Source organism: Stegodyphus dumicola, chromosome X1 (genome assembly GCF_044657685.1).
Source record: "Stegodyphus dumicola isolate Sdum_Otavi_A_Nest chromosome X1, ASM4465768v1".
NCBI classification, from domain to species: domain Eukaryota; kingdom Metazoa; phylum Arthropoda; class Arachnida; order Araneae; family Eresidae; genus Stegodyphus; species Stegodyphus dumicola.
The window spans coordinates 199,067,408-199,089,862 of NC_140780.1; the positions used below are offsets into that span (position 1 = coordinate 199,067,408).

General features: G+C 33.3%; 1 protein-coding gene across 1 annotated transcript in view; it reads left to right on the forward strand.

Annotated features, from left to right (window-relative positions):
• The window catches only part of LOC118181650 (uncharacterized protein CG43867-like), a 404,498-nt gene that overhangs the window by 121,333 nt on the left and 260,710 nt on the right, over window positions 1-22,455 (forward strand). Inside the window, exon 2 of the mRNA XM_035350823.2 lies at window positions 10,123-10,414. Within this exon, the coding sequence (XP_035206714.1) occupies window positions 10,148-10,414 (267 nt within the window). The 5' untranslated portion in view covers window positions 10,123-10,147. The remainder of the gene's footprint in view (window positions 1-10,122; window positions 10,415-22,455) is intronic.

The window sequence follows — 22,455 nt, forward strand, 5'->3', positions numbered from 1 at the left end:
GAAAGCAATCTGTTAAAAGGTATTGTAAAGCAAATGCTATGAGATGCGCACTTAAGAACGTAATAAAGAGTTTTGGAATATGTATTGTTGAAATGAAGGGTAAAAAAAAAAAAAAAAAAAATCTGATAAGTATAATTAAAAGAATTATTCCCTTTACATTTTATAATAACTCAGTTACAAGTCAAATACTATTTAATTATTAGGAATTAGCGAAATACTTCTTTAAAGTATTTTGCTAATTCCTAATAATTCTCTAATTTAAAATGAACCGAATAGAGCATTAATTATAAATTGACTTACATTTTTCGATTTAAAAGAAGCCAACAAATCATGTCATATTTAAGAAAGTATTTTAGGAAGAAGCTCTATAAATAGAAAAGAAATAATGCATAATTTTAATATTAATAATACAATAAACTTTGATCTTAATTTTTGTACCTTAACCGAATAAAATCAAATTACCGTAATTTTTTTTTCTAATTTAATTAACGAAAACTTGTGAAAATATTTCATTCAAATTAAACCATTCTGAGAAAACTGTCCTGTGAAAAGTATAGCATTTAATTCCGTTCAGGATGAAATGTTGTTTAAAAATATGTTGTTTTCACATACTTAGGACTCTGAAGTGTTGTAGAAAAAGAAAATATATACATTTATATGTATATTTGCGACGTAATTACAAAATATTTACACCCGAACGCGTCAAATGCCATAGAACTCAATGGTAAATGACCCAATGTTTTGGTTACCACGTAGGGATCGCCGGTGCTTCAGACCAGGGTACGGAGAAACTTGTTTAGGGCGACTCCTTCTTACTTCCTACCTCCATGGGCTCGCGTCGGCGAGGAGTCGAACAAAGAAATGAGCTAGTCCTTCTATTTATCCCTGCCACTTTGCAACCTCTCGGACCAGACGACGTTGCCGTGCCACTTGGGTACATGCAGAATAACAAATCGCTTTGCATTTCTATTCCTTCTGCTTCTCTTCCCAAATAACATTCCCAACATTCTACTTATTAAAAGAGTTTAAATGTGTGTACTTACTTTCCGCAAAACAGAGGTATTACTTACAATCTTCTAAATGTAATTAACGAATTCTAATAAGAAATCTCTATCCTGCTATTCATAAGTTTTTAAGTTTTCTACGAGCTGCATTGATCGAATTGTGATGTCGTGGCTTTACTGTTCTTCTGCTAAAATAATGTAAGTTAGTACTATTTTATAATGGAAACCTGCTGTTACATAACTAAGCATATGCGATTTGTATCATGAAGAATTCAAAATATTATGTTACTTATAATTTGAGTTAATTTTTTTTCAAAAAATAATAAATATTTTAAAAATTCATAACTTTTTAATTGAAATAAACTACACGCGTACATGCACGAAAAGGTTGAGGACATAGCAAAAAAGTAGTTCAATCGAGAAGGCGATGACTCAAAAAATTTTTTAAATAACTCTTTGATGTACTGTAATTTGAAACACAATGTATTAGTTAACCTTTTCATTTCTAATACAATAACAAGTTTTTCTTTCTCCCTGCTGCCATCATACATTAAGAACTTGTTTATTGTAAACCAGAAACTTATTATGACTGTCTATCTCTTTTTATTGTCGACTTCGAAAATAAAACTGAATGAAATACTGAATGAATTTTTTGAAATATTGAATGAATTTTATAAAGTGATTTGGTCATAGGTATGAAGGAAAATTTTACTGCAGAAAAGAATCGTAAAAAAACAGTACGTATATTTATCACCTGAAGGAGAATTTAGCAAATAATGTCCATTATTTTAGCAATACGCTGCTGTAAAGTAAGCATTTCGACACACCTTCCCTCTCTCTGTTACTGAAATGGTTGCTATGATTTATGGAAGCTGAGTTTTAACTATAATCAGTGTAAAGTGGAGTAAACGTAAAGACGGAAATAATAAAAAGCACCGTAACCTAACATGTTTGTGTTATAAAAATGCCTAAACGATTTAAAAAAAAAAAAAAAAAAAAAAAAAAAAAAAAAAAAAAATGGAATCTTTTTCTTTTTTTACTGAGCGTAATATTTGATATTTTTTATTCTAGCGGGAGTTTAGTTGGAAGAAGGAAGGGAGGAGGGAGAAACGGAAATAAAACGGCGAACTCGATAATACTCCCCCGGAAGTAAAAAGAAAATAGATATATGTGGCAGAATTCGCGCAAGAACTATTTGATTTTATAGGAATTTTTAATAACGCAATCAGAAATGATTGCAGTGCAAATGATTTTTGCTGTGGTCAAGGCAGGATCGAGTTGCGACGTGTAAACAGATGGTTGGGTAGTTTAAATTAAACTAAAGAATACCGCAAGAATGCTCTTGATTTAGATTTTCTTTTCCCTGATTGCCGATGAAAGGTATTCGTACCTCCTCTGTACTTTAGTCCAGTGCTCCGCAACCTTTTCTCACCTGCGACGCACAAAAAATCTTTCTGGAATTTCGTGGCACACCAAAGAGTTCCGAGTTATCAAGGAAGTGCCGAAAAAATTCAAATGCTGACACACTTACAATCACACACACAACCACACAGCAGTGAAATATATAAAAACATTTAAAATAGACATTATTAAGGGGAAAAAAATTGTCATTGTGTATTAAATACATGATAAAAAATTGCAAAATGTCAAATACATGTATTTCATTGCGGCACACCTATATCCTACTCATGGCACACCGGTTGCGGAGCACTGCTTTAGTCTCATCTATGAGCGTTCTGATTCGTCCAAGTGACGTTTCTACCCTGATTCTTTCCCTCATCGACGTTAACGACTGTCTCTGATACCCCTTCATCCAAATCACCATAACCTCCAGCGAGGGGTAATCCCTCCGATAGCCACCGATTTTTTTTTTTTTTTTTTAAATTTGTTCTGCAGATCGGTGTGCGTTAAGTTAAAAAGGTTAAAAGTACAGTCGGAGTGCAAAAGCATCTTTTTCATCCCGATTGTGCGGCTTCCCTTGGCATTTTCTTTCCTTGTTCGACCATCGTGCTATTCTAATCAAGGTGCATGTAATTAATACTTAATTTTTTTTATTTAAATGCCTCGACTTACATTGTTAACTAGGCTCTTTCTTCCCTTGCCTCGCCTAGAGATTCGAAATACTTTCTCTTTGAATTTTTTCTGCAACTTCTCCGCATAAAATATTTTTGTATAACAACATAAGTTACAGTATTTTATATAGTATTATTATGTATCTGTATATTATTACTAAACTCATTAAACATGTGAGATATTTAAAAATTGTAATTAATTTAATAATTATTTACCCATTTAAAGTATGATTTAAATAGGTTAATTAAGATTTCCGTCATGTAAAAATGTAAAGTAAATTAGAGGACTAAGTTTCCAGTTAAACAAAGGTAGCAATTTCAATGTTGTGTAATACTAATTAATAATTTGAAAATATTGAAGACGTAACTTTCTATTCAGGCAAAAGTTCAAAATAAATTCTGCATTTCAAGCGGTATTTTTAGAGGTTAATCGCTTTGAACTATTGCTTCTGATGAATTATCGATGACGCAGTGGAAATGTCTTAGCTTTTAGGCATCCTACAGCATCATTTATCACGTGATTCGTCATTTATATTTGATTTTTTAATATAACCACGTGTTTATTATATTGATTTTTTATAGTAGCTTAAAAAAAGTAGTCTTACTTCAAGAATACTGCGACGATCGAAGTTTTGGCGATCACGGTTTTTCTCTCCATACATAAAAAATTTGAAATACATACAAATACTGCATTTGAAATACAAAATTTTGAAACGTTTGAAATTTTCTGTTTTGGATAAGATTTAAAGTGTGAAACCACTTAAAACGTGAAACGACTACATGAGTTTAAAGCAATAACATCTTCAAAATCTCTGCTTTGGAAAACATTTGTATGTTTTGGAACAAAATAACTTTTTAATGAAAAGACACGCTACACGGATTTTTCATATGTATTGTAGAGACATTAGGTAATTTGGAAGCAGGAAAGATGAAAAATGAGCAACCGCCTTCGCCGGGAATCGAACCGCTGACCTCTGGAATACGCGCCCAGCGCGCAGACCACCACACCATGAAGGCATGCGGCACTAAGAAGGCGGGAGAAATACCTTATAGTATAAAGTGAAGACGAATCTGTTCCTGGTAAAAAGCATTGCATGAAGCCATCCCTTCTACTAGGCTGATATTTTTCTTGTCTTATTTCGTGATTAGTCAAGTATTAATCAAAACTCACTCTGCCTAAGCGTAGAGATGCTTTCATGCGTGTATATGCTTCTTCGTACAAAAATTCTTTTTCCCATCGACGGGTAACAATTCGGCCTTCCTTTGATGGTTCTCTCTTCCCTTCTGATACTCCTTTCGTCCAGATCACTTCTACCCTCTGCTCCCAGTAAAGGTGTTATCCTTCCGATAACACTCGCTTCTCCGTCGTTCGCCCAGAAATCAAGATTGTCCTACGTTTTTCTGCTCGTTAAGATGCTTTTGGCGTAAGTTTTTCCTACATTTTATTAGCACAAACTATTTTGTATAACGGTACAGCGTAAATAACAGTATTTTACATCGTTTTATTAGTTATTTATATGATTAGTTCTAAATTTAATAAACGTGAACGAACAATATTCTAAAATTTTAATTTATTTCATAACTACCAACATATTTAAAGCATTTTGACGACTTCATGAAATAATCTAGAATTATACGATGACAACTTGTTTATTTAATTTATTAACAGTTTGCACTTTACATTACAGTTCTCAATGCTTTGAAAATGTCAAAGACGTAACTTTCTATTGAACCCCAAATTTAAGTTTTTGTAGTTTAAGCAGTTTTCTTAGAGAGAAGTTGTTTTTATTTTGAAAAATCTTCCATGCTACAACTAAATGAATAGTTTACTAGTTCAATTCTGTATTATTTTGGATACAGCTGTACAGTTTCAGTTTTAACCTTTTGATGATCATTAACGAGCTCAGCTCGCATTCCAGTTACACAACCAAGGCGCAAACGAACCAGCTCGCATTACAGATTTACTACTGACAAATATCGCGAGGATTAGGGAAGAAATAATTGCTTAATCTCGCAACCGCGAAGGATTAAAACAATTTAATTTATTGCTATAGTGTTATTTATCATGTGACACGCGAATTATGATTTGAGTGTTTACTATATAACCATGTATTTATTATATTGGTTCTTAATATTAGCAAAAAGGGAAGTATTTTTACATCAGATACCAAATACTTTCTAATAACACACTGATAATTCATGATTCGAAATTTTGGCGATCCTTGTTCAGATATTACTTAAACATGAACCGAAAAAAATTTGACTATACATATTTCAGGGATAAAGAAATGATATTATAGTAATGGAGAAAATGAATGCAAATTGTTTGTATAGATAATTTAAAACTGAATTTTAATTAAAGTATTATATTTTTGATTAGCCTGCCATAGGTTTCAATCCACAGCTTGTTTACATGCGACATTTTGAAAGAAAAGTAAATTTAAGACATTTTGAAAGAAAAATAAATTTAAGGCATTTTGAAAGAAAAATAAATTGAAAAGTAGCAGGCGATTTTCTCATTTCAAACAGTAAGATCTTGTCAGAAGTTTTTATTCGTAAACGTTTGCTTTTTAAAATTCTTTATCGAAGTTGTTCTAAAAATGTGTAAACACCCTCTGTAAACACAATGGTGTTGTGCACTCAGGCAAGCGATCATCTCCAATTCTGACATATTTCCTTCTATCGCCGTCAAATATGGCTATTTTGGCTTCGTCACTTTTAGTGAGACTATTTTGAGTTGTTTTTGAGACCTTTTTAATGTATGTAATCTATTCTAATCTTTTTCTTTGCTCAGAGATTTATAAATAACATTAATAATAAAAGAAAGCTCTTTCTGTAATAGTTCTAGTGTTTACCGAAATTTTTCAATTCTACATCGAACAGTCTGGGCATTGTGTTCATGTAAATCATTTTTGTTGCTACAGCTGATTTCCATCCATCACTCTTTATTATTATTATTTCAACATGCTGTTGTGATTCTTTTCTTACCTTTAGCAGTTTGATTTCCAAACAACTTGAATTTGTTTATACTTGTTCCATGGGCTGAAAATTCCTTCTTTGTGTTACCTTTCCACCTACTTTCTTATAATTCCGTCTTAAATGTTACCTTCTTCACGTAAAGATTGTTTTGTGCATGTTTCTAGGTGATCAATCAACTATTTTTTGTTTGATTGTCATCCTAAAAGCACGAAAAATAGGGACCAACTTATTGGTATTTAAACAAATAAGTAAGATGTTTTACAGTCAATCGTGGTACCAGAAGAAAACAGTTTATTCACGCTATCACCTTAATAGATTGATTTTGTGCTGGCATTTCAGTGCTCGATTCGCAGTGTCGAGTGTAGGAAGTCCCAATCAGGTAAGACAGTTATATTTTCTTCCTGCCATTTTTTTAGCTGTAACAGTTAACATAATAAAAGTAGTTCACCCAGTGAAAGCTTCACTATATTTTGTATTAAATTGTCTTCTCGGTGACTCATAACTTCATAGGATATTTTTCTGTAGTATTTTAAAAGTATACGTGATGGAACTTATTCATTTTACAGGTATAGGTAGATGCTAGGCCAGCACCTCCGTAGTACCACAGGTAATTGAGGTATTGCTGAACCTAGCTAACTAATTTTGAGGGAGAACATCCCGGGGGGGATCCGATGTTCTCCCGTTCCTCTTTTTTTACCATCAACCATTTGAGGGGACTTTCTGAGATAATTGATTTTTGGTATTAATAGTGTACACAAATCATACTGAGAAAAGACTGTCCGTGAAAAGTTCAACAATTGATGCTTCCAAAAGTCTAAATGTATGTCTAAATGTATTCATTTTACAGAAGTTTTCCACAATTTTGATCAATCTGTGAATGCCTAATTTTGCATTTTCGAAGAACTTTAAATGTCAGCCATCTCCAAAATCTGCGTACTGTAATATAAATAAATTCTTTCTGTTTGTGGTGCTGCGAATTAATAGTCTTTTTTTCTGTTAGAGGCTTTAATTGTAGTGTGCAAAAAAAGTATCTTCGTAATACAGTTGTTAGTGAGAAAAAAGTATTTTAGTATTTTCACGAATAACTCACTTGGAAGAGGATGTTTTATTTCCTAGCGTCGCTTATTAATAATTTTGTACAGAAAGTGCTAGGATAGAAGAAAATAATAAAGACTCGATTTAACAGTAGGTAAAGTTGGCTAACTAAAAAAAAGACTTCAGTGAAATCACATTGTTAAGTTAACATTAATCAGTAATTATTAAGATTAAGTAAGTGGTATATCACAAATTTAATGAATTTGTGATACAGTCCCCTTGGCTAATTTTGTGTACCTGATGACGAGTAAATCGCATGCGTTTTCATCAAGTATAACATCATAAAAACACAAAAACGCATCATCATCAAGAAAGAGGATAAAATAATGAATTCTGTTGTTGCGTGCTGAGAAATATCTCCAGAAAAGGGTACATTTTTAAAGATATTTAGCTGCTTAAAAACTTCGAATTTTTTTTTAAAATATGATTTTCTAGTAGATCCCCGTTAGCACTAAAAAAAGTTTTATCCGCTCCTCTACCATCCGCGCTATAGGCTAGCGTTCTAATGTGTTCACGAATCGAATTAAAAATGGCATCATATTATTTAGGCTGTAATTTTGTGTGCATTTCATTCAAAATAGCACCATATTCAGAACTAGCAACGAGCAAAAATTTGGATTGCAGAGGTTACACTGATATTTCTTTTCAGCGATCTGAAATGAAGATTAAACTTATTTTGACGTCAATTTTATGAGGCGTTTTCGTCATTAGAGGTGGTATAAGCCAAACAAAAATTAAGCAAGGAACGAATTAACTAATCAGCAGATTCTAGAGACGTCACCCTTTCTCTTTTTTACTTTATTCCTCTTCTAGTAACTGAAAGTTTTTGAAATCGAGATAAATAACTTAACTCTTAAGTCGGATGGGGGAAAAATATATGCGTGTTGTCAGCATGCATCGAAGATATGAAAATAATATCAAGTTATCATTTTAAGTCTGTATTTACTATCAAAGTTAGAATCACATTCATGTATTAAAAAACTAAATATAGCCTTTGTTTTTAAACTGAATCTTTTATTCCTTCAAAATACATGTATTGCATTGGGGATAATTATTGAAGGATTGGTTTTGTTGATTATGGCAAAACACTTATGATGTATTTTCTCCCTCCTTTCTCCATGCCTTCGTGGTGTAACGGTAGCACACTCGGCGCGTATTCGATAGGACCAGGTTCGAGTCCCGACGAGGGCATTGCTCATTTTTCTCGTCTCCCTGCTTCATAATAATATAATGTCTGTACAGTGGTGCCCGAACTAAAGAGGTGGTGGATGAGGATTCTTCTTCACCACCAGGATTTGGCGACTGAGTCACCTAATCTCGAATGCCCTTTACTTCATCTTAATTTTATCGGCCAGTTTTCCACTGATATATGATACATTAAAGATCAGGACAACCTTGTTGCTGACACCTTGTACAGGGTAGAAATGATGCAGTTTCTGATAACCAGCGTACTGATTATAAAAAATTATCTGAAGCACAATTTCAAGACTTCGAAATTCAGAATTCTCTCGCTCAAGCTTGGCTAGTTTTTAAGCTATAAAAAATATTTTCATCTGGAAGATGTTACTCTTTACTGCAACATGGGCACAGGTGTGCTTCATCCATTCTGTTTCTAAAATTTTTCATCAGATTCACTGTCTTTCTTACGCTTGATTTTTATCTTGTGGACAATAATTATTGAAGATGTAGTTACATATTTAGTAAACTGTTGTCAGCTATATCAGATCATAAACCCCCATTATGATCCAGTATTATTTCTGTTATATTGTATTCATTTAGTTTTTGTTTAGGAATCTAATCACTTTATTAATGCATGTGATTGTGCTTTTCAATCATATCAAATGATAAGATAATCTTTAGCCAAATTCTCTGCCTTTTGAAAAGATGAATTAATCGAGAACCGTATCTACCGAACGCAGAAAAGTTAACTATATAATTTATTTCAATCATTCATCAGAAGCAGAGCACTGCTTTCAATGATTTTTAAAGCCACAGTTATTGAGACATATTTGCAAACGTATCATATCGACTTTCATATCGGAAAAAGAAATATCGTGCAGAGTACTGATTAAATAGATAAAATAAATAAAAAAGTTCTGTATTCAAGTTATTTAAAAACACTTAATATTGTGAAGAAGAGTCTTTAATTCCATTTATTTTAAAAATAGGAATGAACGGTTTCTCTTTTCAGGGAATTGGGGGGGGGGGAAGTATTTTTACGTACCAATAACAATAAGTGCACATACAATTTCACATAATGAAACTGCAAGGTGCTTATGAAACAGTACATCTGAATCGGAATTTACTTTTTTTTTTAAAGTTAATCTGTTTTCGTTGCGTGTGTGCAGTGTTATTCTATGAAACTTCCTATTATTAAAGAATAGCTGTCTGAAATGCTTTAATAGATTATAGCCATTAAAACATTTATTTATTTATTTATTTTACATGTATTCGAAGAGCTATTTTTATTAAACTGCTATTCACATTTTTGATTAGGATTAGGATAAAGCGCTATACATTTGCTTAACCTTTTGCTTCAGCAACGGCTTATATGCTGAACACATTCTTTTTAAGTACTGCGCGCAATCAATTAAATATTTAACATTTTAGTATTTTTTTATGGTGCCAAGATGTCTTTTTACATTGCTCTCCGAAACGGATTTTAATTATAAGCCACGAAAATGGTTGTTAAATAAAAGTGGTCTATAATTATTATGATGTTTCATTCCTTTTATAGGGTAGGTTTTAGGTGCATTCGCGAATGCTTCTGTGAAAATTTCTTTGAAAATTATGTACACTTATTGTTTAGAAATTTTAACTGTATTAATATTTGTCATAACAATGATTGCAGCTGAGTATTAGCTGTCTTTTTTTTGGGGGGGGGGATTTTTTAATGCTTTTATTCCTCTTGTAGCATTTCATGAGCAATTTACTTTATATGTAGTATATTTTTGTTTTTTCTTATCTTTCAGTTCCTTCTGGCTTATCACATCCTACATGGCAGATCCAGCAGAATTGCTTCAGTTTGGACCACCAGATCGTTTGAGTGTGGCGTCATCTGCTCGCTCCTCCCTACCGTCAATCATAGGAGAAGGGGAAGAAGGAGGGGGAGAAGACACCTGGTCCCAGAGTATGATTGGTGATGCTGTCAATGACATGAAATCAGAGGAAATTAACTGGAAGGAACGTTACCTGGAACTCGAGATGACTCTAGACAAATTTCGGATTCAAGCTGCAAAAGTTCGCGACGTGCTGAAAAATAAGGTGAGATTTTTGTTTTGTTTTCTTTCAAAGAGTGGAACGAAGAACGAAAGACGGAAATCTTAACCCCGCATCTCAGAAAGAAATGCACATCTCATTTAAGATTGACAGCAACTAATTTGTATGGTTATTAAACGTAATTTTATTTAATGATGAATTAAACTTGAATATCTTTCCTCTCCCTCAAGTACTCTTTTCAGGAGAAGCACGGTAATGGCGTGATAAAAAAATCTTTTTTCGAAACGATTTTTTTTATGCATTTTATAACATTACAACAACATATCTTTGCTTTAAAACATTTTTGGTAACAATCAGTTATACATTTACGCATGCTTAAGGAAAAATTTATTATTTCTAATGTTCTTTTGCTTTGTATTTCCAATGAACTGTGGATTATTTTGAGGTAGCATGAGTAAGTTTTGTTAATTTCTAAAGACTTTACTGAAATGCCAATAAATTTTTTGGTCGATATGAGTTTTCCATTTTTTTTCCTCGATTTGGGCGGCTGTCTGTTCGTTTTCATGTATATTGGTTTTTAGTTAGTTTATTTATTAGACTTCTAAACTGTTACATACGGAATTACACAGTTTTTGTCTTGATTCCTGGAAACATGAGCTTGTCCACTTTAAGCCTCAGAAGTAGGTCTTTTTAGTATTACGAAAATTTTCTGCCCAAAAACGTTCTTAATTAAGTTAGGAGGAACAGGAAAGCAGTACTTTTAGGTTAGGTAGTAATTACCATCCAAATCTATGATTTTCTGCCAAAGTTTTGGTAGTTTTTCAAAGCCTCCGGCTCGGAAACTTGGTGGCCCTGAGTCTTAAAAAACAGATCAACCTCATTTCTGACGTCCTGTGCAGAATGGAAGCTAGCACCAGCAAGATGTAGCTGCAGGTGTGAAAAGTGGTAGTGTCGGGGCTATATGGTGGGTGTGGCAAAAGATCCCATTCGAATCCGTACAAAGTCCATCTGGGGAAAGCAGACAGATGTGGTCTTGCATTATCTTAATGAAAAATTACATTTTTGCTTCGGAACTAAGTTCGACGTTTTTCATTGATAGCAGCGTCAGCACGGACTAGCATTTCGCTGTACACCTTACTGTCGAGGGTTTTTAACTTTTCCCAGATATTCTTTGTGGATAATACCATGGCAATCACGCCAGATACAAACCATGATCTTTCTGCTAGTCAAATTTTGCTTTGCGATGCTGCCGACGGGCGCACCGGGTGTACACCAACCCCCTTTTCGTCCCGTGTTGTTGAAGTAAGTCCAGTTTTCATCATGAGTAACGATACGGTAAATAATTTTCTCCTTGTGTTGATATTCGAGCAGATTAGTGCAGGCTTGAACACCTCTGCCCTCATCTGCTTGAGTCAGCTCATGCGGCACCCAAAGATTGAACTTTGAACTCGTACGTCAAGTTTATACGATGCATAGCGCGACTAATGGACATGGATGAACGTCTTAAATGCCTTAGCAGACTGTCGAATGGTTGCATACTGATCTTCTTCCACAAATTCTCGCAGGCGGGGCTCATCCAACGACTTATCTCGTTGGGCTCATCAATATCAGCTCGGCCGGAGCTCTTTGCTTCTTGAATGTCATAGTCCTTGTTTTTGAACTTTCGGTACCAAAACTTCACAGTGGCATATGACATTAGTACCTAAATTTGTGCACATGATTTGGTGACATTCTGTAGCTGACTTTTTTGCAACTGAACTGGAAGTAAATGACGGTTCTAACCTGGTAGCTTGATAGTTCCATTTCAGACAACTTGTACTTAATGGTAACTATTATTTTTTTTACGGATTTTACCACGCAGTGTTCTAAAGCAAGTCTCTTTCTTTCAAATGCCAAAAATAATTTGGCAAAATATGATTAAACGCGAACTGTTTGCGCAGACGATATTTTCGGTGGCGGGAAACTTTTGTTAAAACCCTATATTTATTATTTTTTGAAAAATAAAATTCAAATTAGAAGTTATTAGGTATTTCTCCCGCCTTCCTAGCGTGCCTTCGTGGTGTAGTGGTTCTGAAAGCTGGATCAGTATTCCAGAGGTCCGTGGTTCGATTCCCGACGAAGGCGTTGCTACTTGGCGACTACTACTTCATATCTGTCTTTTAAAAAATCCTAATGTCTGTACAGTGGCGCCCGAACTAAAAGGGTTGTGGATGATGACGCTCCACACCCAGGATTTGGCGATTGGGTGCCCTAAAAACCCCAGTCGCCCTTTAAAAGGGGGAGTATATAAGGTATTTCTCCTGTCTTCCTAGCGTGCTTTCGTGGTGTAGTGGTTCTGCACGCTGAACCGGTATTCCAGAGGTCCGTGGTTCGATTCCCGCCGATTTTCATCTTGCCTGCTTCCAAAAAATATCCTAATGTCTCTACAAAGTAACATAATATTTTTAATTCTTCATAATACAAATTACATATGTTTAGTCATAGAATATCATGTTTCCCTTATAAATAGTACTGAAATACATTATTCAGCAGGGAAACAGTAACACTACCATATTAAATTTGGTCAATGGAGCTCGTAGGAAAGTTAAAAACTTAGGAATAGCAGGATGGATATTTTTTATTAGAATTTGTTAATTACATTCACCAGATTGTAAGTAATACCTCTGTTTTTCGGAAAGTAAGTGTGCACATTTAAACTCTATTGGTAAGTAGGATGTTGGGAATGTTATTTGGGAAGAGGGAGCAGAAGGAACAGAAATGCAAAGGGATTTTTTATTCTGTGTATATACTGCTGGAATTCTGTAATATACTGCTGGAAAATTATCGTTAGTTTTATAATAATAAAACTGCCAATATAATACCGCAGCCCTTTTGAAACCTATATGTGATATACTGCTGGAAAATTATCGCTATAATTTATAATAATAATATATATAATTTAGAATAGTAACAATAACATTATTACTTATACCGCAGCCCTTTTGAAACCTAAAGCATTGGTGCACATTTTTTCACTAATCTGAAATTTTGTCGAATTGCATAATAGAAAATGAGATCTGTGTTTTTCATAATGGAAGATGTTAATGTTTAAAATTTTTTCTCTCGAACGGAAAAGTAATGTTGTTTATTACTCTTATATTATTTGCTTGCCGTGCATGGGAAGTAGGAGAAAAAATGAAATGTTAGTTAAGGTTTCGCTTCATTGAAAATCCATCGAGCCTTGCATGATTTCTCTCATTTATTGTATTCATTGATATATATATGTATATATATTTCCAATCAGTTTTTTTTTTTTTTTCCTTAAACTGGGAGGGATAGTAAACCCTTCGGTTTTTTGAATTTGTGCCAAGATTTTCACTCTATTCCCAAACTTTATGTAATAATAATTAATAATAGTAATAATGGAAGTATTTTTAACCTCAAATTCTGTTCTCACTAATTTGATCTTCCTGAAAAATTCTGTTTATAAGAATGAAGGCAGAGGCAGCTTTCTGATCGGGAAACTAAATTCAGATTGAAATAATGATTGCTCAGTAGAAAATGGTAGCAAATTTTAAAAAGAGTACGGATTTATTCCCTGCCCCCCTCTAACTGTCTCACCATGTAACTGATGGGAGGGGGAGACGGAGGAAAAATCGAAATTCCGGGAGAGGGGTATTTAAATACATTTAAAGTATTTGGAATGCATAGGGATATAGTGTCATGAATTTTTAGTTGTGCGATTGATTCGTTATAATTCAAAATCATTATAGTTTGTTTGTTTATAGTTTCAAGGGCAAATTGTTTATTGAATAAGAATCAAGAATGCATATTTTTATCATTATATATATTGTATAAGATGAAAAGTGTTTTTTTTTTTTTTTTTTTTATAAATCTATGCAATTACCAACTAATGAGGAATTTGTCATTAAAAGTTGCTAAGCAGAGTTACATCTGGGAATATCTAAGATGAAATTTTAGCTCATGAAAAATTCAAAGAAGATTCTAAGATGAAAAATAATTTTTTTTTTTTTTTTTTTTTTTAAATTGGAATTGTTCAGAAATTTATGAAAACATATAATATTCACTGTAAGTCGGTTGCCTCGATTTTAGTTGATATTTTAAGTATTTCCAAATTTTAGTTTTTTGATTAACTATTACTCAACCTGCTTATCGAATCTCGTATAAGCGTTGCTTTGGGGTAAATAATATTTGTGTATGTCATATTCAGAATATTTAATTTTTGATAATTTGTAACGTGAAAAATGTTAGTTTCACCTATTTTTCTTTATTTGCTGTTGAAGTTAAATATTCCTTTGATAGCTGAATAGACTACTTTTGATTTCACACAAATGAACAACATTCGAGTCGAAAGTTTTTGTTTTTTCAATATGCTTTAGTTTCAAAACTAAGCTTATAGTGAGTTACATTTTGAAACTTTCTACCTATATTAACGGGACACATATGCTTCTGCACAGCAGACAGTAAATAGTCGCGTGTTTTTAATTCTGCAGTAATTTTGGAGCACAAAGTGTAATTAGTAGTGAGTTTTCAGAGCCTTAACATTGGAAGTAGGATGTTAGCTGTGTACTACATTACTTACTGTCTATTTAATAACGTCGTGACCCAGCGTTTGGATCGCGTGACATTACATGTTAATAGGCTTCTGGACACTAAGCACTAGTTAAGAGAAGCCATTTAATTACATGGAGGTGGGAATAGTCATTTCCTTCGTGTTTGATTGATGAGTTTGTAAATATAATGTTATGAATATTTCATGTTTACTAGTACGTAAATGGGTGCATAGTTGAGCCCAAAATCCAGTTCCTAATGGAACCTGACGACATGACCACTCCATCCAACAATAGTATGCCTTACAACTTTGAAAACTTATCTCAGATGGAAAAAGATTTGTCCCAGAAACATATGGGAGGGAAGATAATTTCAAAATAGTCCGTGAATAGTAGTGTCTTTTCAATAGATTGAGCAGCAGTTTTTAATTTAAGTAAATAATTATAATTGTATACTCTGCTAATGGACTGAATTGAAATGTTTTTCATTATCAGGAAGTCTTTTTATTTATTAAAAATTATCGCTTTTATCGTCTGTACAGGTCGTCACCAGAAACGGGCTAGAAATTATTTTTAATTGAAATTCAGCAATTCTGATTTTTGTTTTTAATTTGTATACGAGAGAAACGGATCTTTCTAACTGTAGTTTCGTAGCAATATATCAGGAAATGAAATATTACCATAGATTGTTTATCGTACTATTACGATATCCAATTTATCTGAATGGTTTTAAAACTAAAAATGTAAAGTAAATCTAATAATAAATTGCATTTCTTATGAAAGGTGCATTTATTTATAAACTTTTATGCATTTTTAGTAATATATTTTACAAAACATCAAAGTAATTTTTTATGTGATAGCAGTAACAGAACAAATTTCACATTGAAACCCCATTTGAACAGCATTAATTTTCATTGTCTGTATTCTCTTCTCCTTTTAAATATTTGCGATGCATGATGAAGCCATTAACAATGATTTTCTTTCCCCAGAATAATAATTTAAGATGAGCAGTATTGTCTTCTTAATAACAACTGGTGAACACAAACGCGTCATATTTACAGTAAACGTGTTGTATGAATTCAACATCTTGTATTTTCGTACACCTTTCCTTCGTAAATTTTCAGGAAATCAAAATTATCATCAGCTTCTAAATATTGTGCACAATTGGATCGCAGCCGTTTGTCACGATTCAGTTAGATTAACTTCCTCACTTCGCACAAAGCCAGATATTTGTTATCTGTCCTTTCACAGTTGTATTAATTGTCTTTTATTTGGAAAAAAAAAATATGTACTTAACACATGCGAAGCATTAGATGTAAATACACAAGCAGTTCTGGTAACAGGGACTCGAATAAGAGTGCACCTCCATGTTGGATGAAAGCGAATCCGTTGTTCTCATATACAGGAAAATAAAAGACAGTTTATAAACGATTATTTAATTTAAGCTTTCGAATTATAGCATATTACCTCTTACAATGAAAAAGGGCACGGCTTTCTTTGCACTTAACGCTTCATATGATCGTAATAGTTTCTGCGAAGCAATTCGGCCAGTATTTTTCACTTTCTGAGGCATATTTTTATTCGGTCGAGTGTTCAATCCATGACTAAAGTTTTTCTTTCTCGCAGGCAAACGGGAAAAATGCGTGTCTCAACGATGCATTGTGTTACAAGCAGTTATGTTTCTGTGATTCGCTATGTAGCTGTAGCTTATTTATTTTATTTTTTTTAAATCTCTGTCTTAACTCTTGCTGGCTTTTTATAAAATGTACTGTTTAGGATCTGGAGCTGTTATGAAATAAAAGAAGAAAAACTACTGAAAACAGAATTTTTTTTCTCATCTTTTGTGGAAACATGCAAAAAGAGCCCTAGTCACCTGGCTTAGTTTAAAATATGTCTGAAATTATCTGCAGTACATTAAATTATTAATTTCTCGCGGACGAATGATATGACCTATTATAAGAGCGTCAATAGAATTCGCAAGCTCTAGATTTTGTTTTCCTTCAGATTTCTTGCAATGTATGCATAATAAGTTTTATCTATATTCTTCTTCCTCCCCGCTGTTTTTGAAATAAATGATTAGAATTTTCATTCTCACTCCCCCCCCTTTTTTTTTTTTTCTCCATTATCCCTTAATTGTTATATACATGGCAGGTTTGAATTATAATTTATCGAACTAAAACTAGCAGCATATTTTCTTAACATTTATAAGCAGCCTTCTGTCCAGAAGGTAACGACGTTAATTGAAAAAGTAAAAAAATATGCGAATAATGTGTAATAAATGTATTGCATGTCAGTATCTCCCTCGATCTTTATATCTTGTGGCCCAAAATCTAGATTATCCAAGAAGTTTTACTGATAAAGGTAGAGATCAGGTGTATCTATAGTATTCGTGTGTAACAGTGCAAAAATTATCTCATTCCACCGGTGTGTGCTCTCGTGGTATGCGGTAGTACATCCTTCTAACAGTTGGAAGATTCATGGTTTAATTCCTGGGGAGAGCATAGTTGCTTTCTCAAAAATTTCTAAAACAGAGTTTAAAATGGCTCCCAAACTAAAATTCGTTAAAATCTGGATTTGGCCGACTGTTTTTTTCTCCCTTATTTGCCATTTAAACGGAGGAGAATGTAAGGAATTATCGCATTTCTCCGTTTTCGTGATGTCAAGTGTTAGCACATCCATCTAGCATATAGAAGATCTGTGATTCGAAACCCGGTGATAGCATAGTTCTTTCCTTAAGTTTCTGGCTCCAAAAATTATAAAATAGATGCCTCACCAGTATGTATATGATACACTCATAATGTTTTCTTTCACTAACACAGCTAAGGAAGTAGGTTTTATTTAAAATTTTCGAAACTATAGTCATGCAGGTTTTCTCACGTTACGCCGATTTCTGGTACCTTGTACGCTTATTTCTGGTACCTTGTACGCTTATTTCTGGTACCTTGTTTTAGCATTAAATACTCATTCATTTATAAAGGATATTATATTTTTATTCTTGTCACATTTTGCACTTTTGCTGCTAACTATTATGAAGATTTTTAGAACTTATTTTTTCTGCTGATATACATATTATGTATATATTGTGGAGCGAGTATCTTTATGGTAGCATGATGCAATTAATTACATATATGAATTTTCCAGATCTTTTCATTAATGTCTCTGTGAATATAATTGTCTTTATGTTAATCTTCCGTTCTTTATTGGCAAGGTATACAGTCCGAAATTTAGAAGCTCATGCCGTCATACGTAATACACACACATATATATAGTGATGATATAAATGTACATATGTCATGATCAGTGTCATACGTAATTCATATATGTCATTTATATTTAGCTTTATTACCACCTATTTCATATTGTATAAGGAGGCTATTCTACGTTATTTCTTGCTCATCATGTCCAATTAAACAACGTGACTAAAACGAACAATATGAATGTCCTTTTTCAAAAAGTGCTTGGATGCTTTTAAAACCTTCGCGTCTTGCAGTAGAAAATTGTCGTCTCCAATTACAGCTCTACCCTTGGGCCCCTGGACGTTGCTAAATTTGGCATTAGCTGTGCTGCCGCTCAAATTATGAGCGATGCCTGCTGCGGCAGGGTGCGATTTTGTGGCAGATGTTGTGCTGTATGTTCTTATTGGGTTTCCACGCGTGAGATGAAATGTAATTTCTCCCACTGTGGTTGGGGGTTCATAGCAGAGGCTAATTCATCTGCTTGCAGAAACACGAATGGGTAAAATTAGGCAGTGTTTATATATAATGATGCACGGCGTAAGTGAAATCGGTGGAGATGCTTTTCTTAATCGATGCGTTAAATTAAAAGGGGAGAGCGCAGAAAATATGAATTTCCTTCATAGAAGTTAGAGTTGGAATGACGTTTGTGATAGATAGCTTCATCTTAATAGTTCTTTCAAATGAATTATTTTGAGAAAGTTTGCCGATTGTTTTTTATTGCTGCATTTTTCTTCTCTTTAAATGCGATCTCTTTTAATGCATATCTCTTTAATATATATAATAATAATATATTAAATATTTATAATATTTAATATATATATATCTTTAATATATATATATCTTCTTTTAATGCATATCTTCTCTTTTAATGCATATCTCTTTAAATGCGAGGATTTATTTAATTTATTTTCTATATATGTCGTTGCTGATCTAGAAACATTTTCTGTTATTCTCTGCTGTGTTTTTGACTAACAGATGCATAAACCCACCTGATTATGTATTTTATTTTTTATATTTCCATAACACTGATGTTAACACATGCTCTCTTGGTTACAAAGTGAATTTTGTATAGCACTATCCGTTATTTTACGATCAGAGCCGAAATGTTGCTCTTTGAAAAATTCGAAGTATTTGCAGCAGGTTACACTTTTAAAGGTGTGCTAGCAAATCTTTGGAGGGGGGGACATTCATATATTTATGAAGTATTTTAAGGAGAATTTCTTAAATTTGCTCTGAATTGAAGTTAACAAATAAAGCAATATTTATTATTTAAATTTTCTCTAGTTAAATATTTTGACAAAAATTATCTAGTTTTAACAAGGCACTTTTCCTCGGAACTGTTAAGGGGAGGGCCAATTATGTTCATACTCCGAACGCTAATTGTCCATCGCCATTTAGACTACGATCCAGTTTAAATCTAATTAAATGTATCTCAGATAATATTTAGTTGTCGTCAAGCTTGGACTTCTGCGACTGACATTTGATATCCATTTATCTTTCGTATAATTCTCTCATTTAGTATTCATATCATTCACTCTTAGGTTTTTTCTGTTGTATCTGTAGGATAATAATAATTAGTAGAAAAATGTGAGTTGAAAAGCAACATATGTCATTTGTTACTTGTTGCACTTCGTATGCGTAATTAAAATTATTATTATTGATATCGTTATTTAAAAAATTATTATATCATATTATGTATGAGTTGCTTTTCTTTCTTTTATGTTTATTAATTTGCAAAACATTTTTTGACAGGAATTTTTTTTTAATTCAATGAATGTATTTTATATAGTTAAACGTAAGAAATGAAAAAACTATTGCTGATAAATAGATGTTTATTTTATTCAATTTTTTGTAATATTCTGATCAGGTGTATATAGTTTTTTCCATGTAATCCCCTTTTTTTAGGAACTTTCTAGTTCGTATATTCGTTACCTTATGGGGAAAACCACCAAACCGGCTATGCAGCCAATCCGTTCGCCGGGCTTCGAAACCTGGACCTAACTCGAATGTTCAGCGAACTGCCAAAGCTTGGCCGCTGGTGGTGTGAGGGTCATCATTGACTTAGTATTTAAAAATTTTGAACTAGCGTGTTTCATTCCGGTTTGATTCGCATCTTCATCATTAAGATTCAAATATACTCCTGAGGCAGCCTGATGAGGCTCCAGGGAGTTGTTGCCACTAGATAGTGGAGGACGCGGGGCATATGCCTGTTTACCTATGTTAAACATCAGGCGTCCTCGTCGTCCGTCACCTGTCACCTGTAAGAAACCCCAATCCACATGTAAAGTGAGCATTTCAAAGATATTTCGCTTTTAGACAGCGCTTGCGAGCTTTGGTATTGCTTCCCTATCTCTTTTTATTACGGAAAAATATACTATGTGAAGAGAAAATATGTTTTCATACATATTTTGCAAGGGGTGATTTACTTTATTCTGTTTTATGATAATATGTAAATTTCTTTTTGCTGGAAATGAATGTTTTATGAAGTTTTTTCTTAATGCCATTGGTATTCTTGTTTAGTTTTCTTGTTGGTAATTTCACTGTGTTGTTGTTTTTTTTCACGACATGACTAGCAGACATTTCGTTACTGTACCGTATAGCTACAGTTCAACTTTTTATCATTTATTTGTAGCATTTGTAATTAATTATCAGGATAGAAACGCCTATTTTCATCTAATATTCATTTGTTGTGCAGAGAATTTTTTCGACATAAATGCCTAGGAACTATTTCGTAAGTTTAAGCATGTCTAGTCTTTGTTGATATATATACTTTGCTCTGTTTCGTGACGTCGCCTATTATATTACTCAATATTACATTTGGTGATTTTGGCATTTATTTTCTGCCATAGTACTTGGGTGCTGCTAAATGGATAGTTGATTAATGAAATAGCTCCCTTCAGCTTTAGGAAAGCCCTTGTCCTACTTACTCATCTTCTGTCTTCTAAAAGTGCCATTCTATGTTGCTGCAACCCATTTCTATTCTGCTATGGATCAAAAAGAGGTGAAGTTTTTCTTTTGCTTATAATTAATTCCACGTGGTTCAATAATTTGTAAATTATGTCATTAAGAGAAACTCAGCCCTCCCGTTATTTCACATTCACGACCTCCTTCTCGGTAAGAGCGAATTTAATTTTTTTCAGCTGTTCCATTGCGTGGATTAAAATGTTCCTTTTGTTTTCTCTGAGTGGCCTACCAGTAGTCAAGTAGTTAAAAATGTTGAATGTTGGTATTTTGACACGGGTTTAAAGCCCGTGATCAAGCCGGCTGTATGGGTGTTTTCGTGGTTTTTTTCCATGTGCAACGAAAATATAAGCCAGTTTTCTTTATAAAGTTCTGTACGAAAGCATGCCTTCTTTTAGCATATAGCTTTCATGTGCTTTGCGTATTCAAAGAAACAACACTTCGAGTGATTCATTCGTAAGACTATAACACTGCTATAAGAACTGTAAAGTTTACAGCTGCTTGCAAATTTCATGTTTTGAGCTTTAAGTAAGGAAAATGCTTAAAGCTAGAATGACTCACTATCTCCAGTTCTGTTAATTTAGGGAAAATCAGGCTCCTAAAATCTCATATTATCAGTAATTGAAATAAAATTTCTTCTCTGTTTTTGATGTTTAAGGGCAGTGTTTCTCAAGTAGAGGTTTTTGTCATTTTAAATTAGAGGATACTCTGGTGTTTGCAAATAATGATTGCAGGTGTATATTTGGTGTCTATTTACAGCAAAGATAAATTTCTTAAATTATGTGTCACAGTGTGTGCTACTGTGTTTTAAATTTTATGTGCAATTATTTACTTTCGTTTTCTGGAGAAAATTTGGAGATGTTATTCTTATTTCTCTTAGTGATTCAATACAAATTTCAAAAGTTTCATGAAAATGAAAAGACGGAATTTTAAGCTACAAGTAAATGAGGATTTATCAACCGTATTTCAAGTCTTTTAATATAATATAGCTGTTTAAAGTTCATTTGATTGCTGTCGAAAATGGACCGAGCATACTTAACAGGATACATTTTAAGGTTATCATCCTTGGACATCGACTCTTTTTTAAAAAAAAACTTCATAACTTTCTTAAACAATAGACTTGCTGAGGCTACTAGGAAAGTTGAGGAGAAAATAGCAACAGGCAAAGGCTTAAAATGGGCAGAATTCTGTAATCACCTGGAACCGGGGGGGGGATGCCGTAGGGATCCATTTGACTTCTCAAAGGACACGACACTAACCAACCAGCATCAACTCTCAAGAACAACCTATATGTCTAGCGATTTAAGGTTTGAGACTGTATTTTCTTCTATCTGTTACC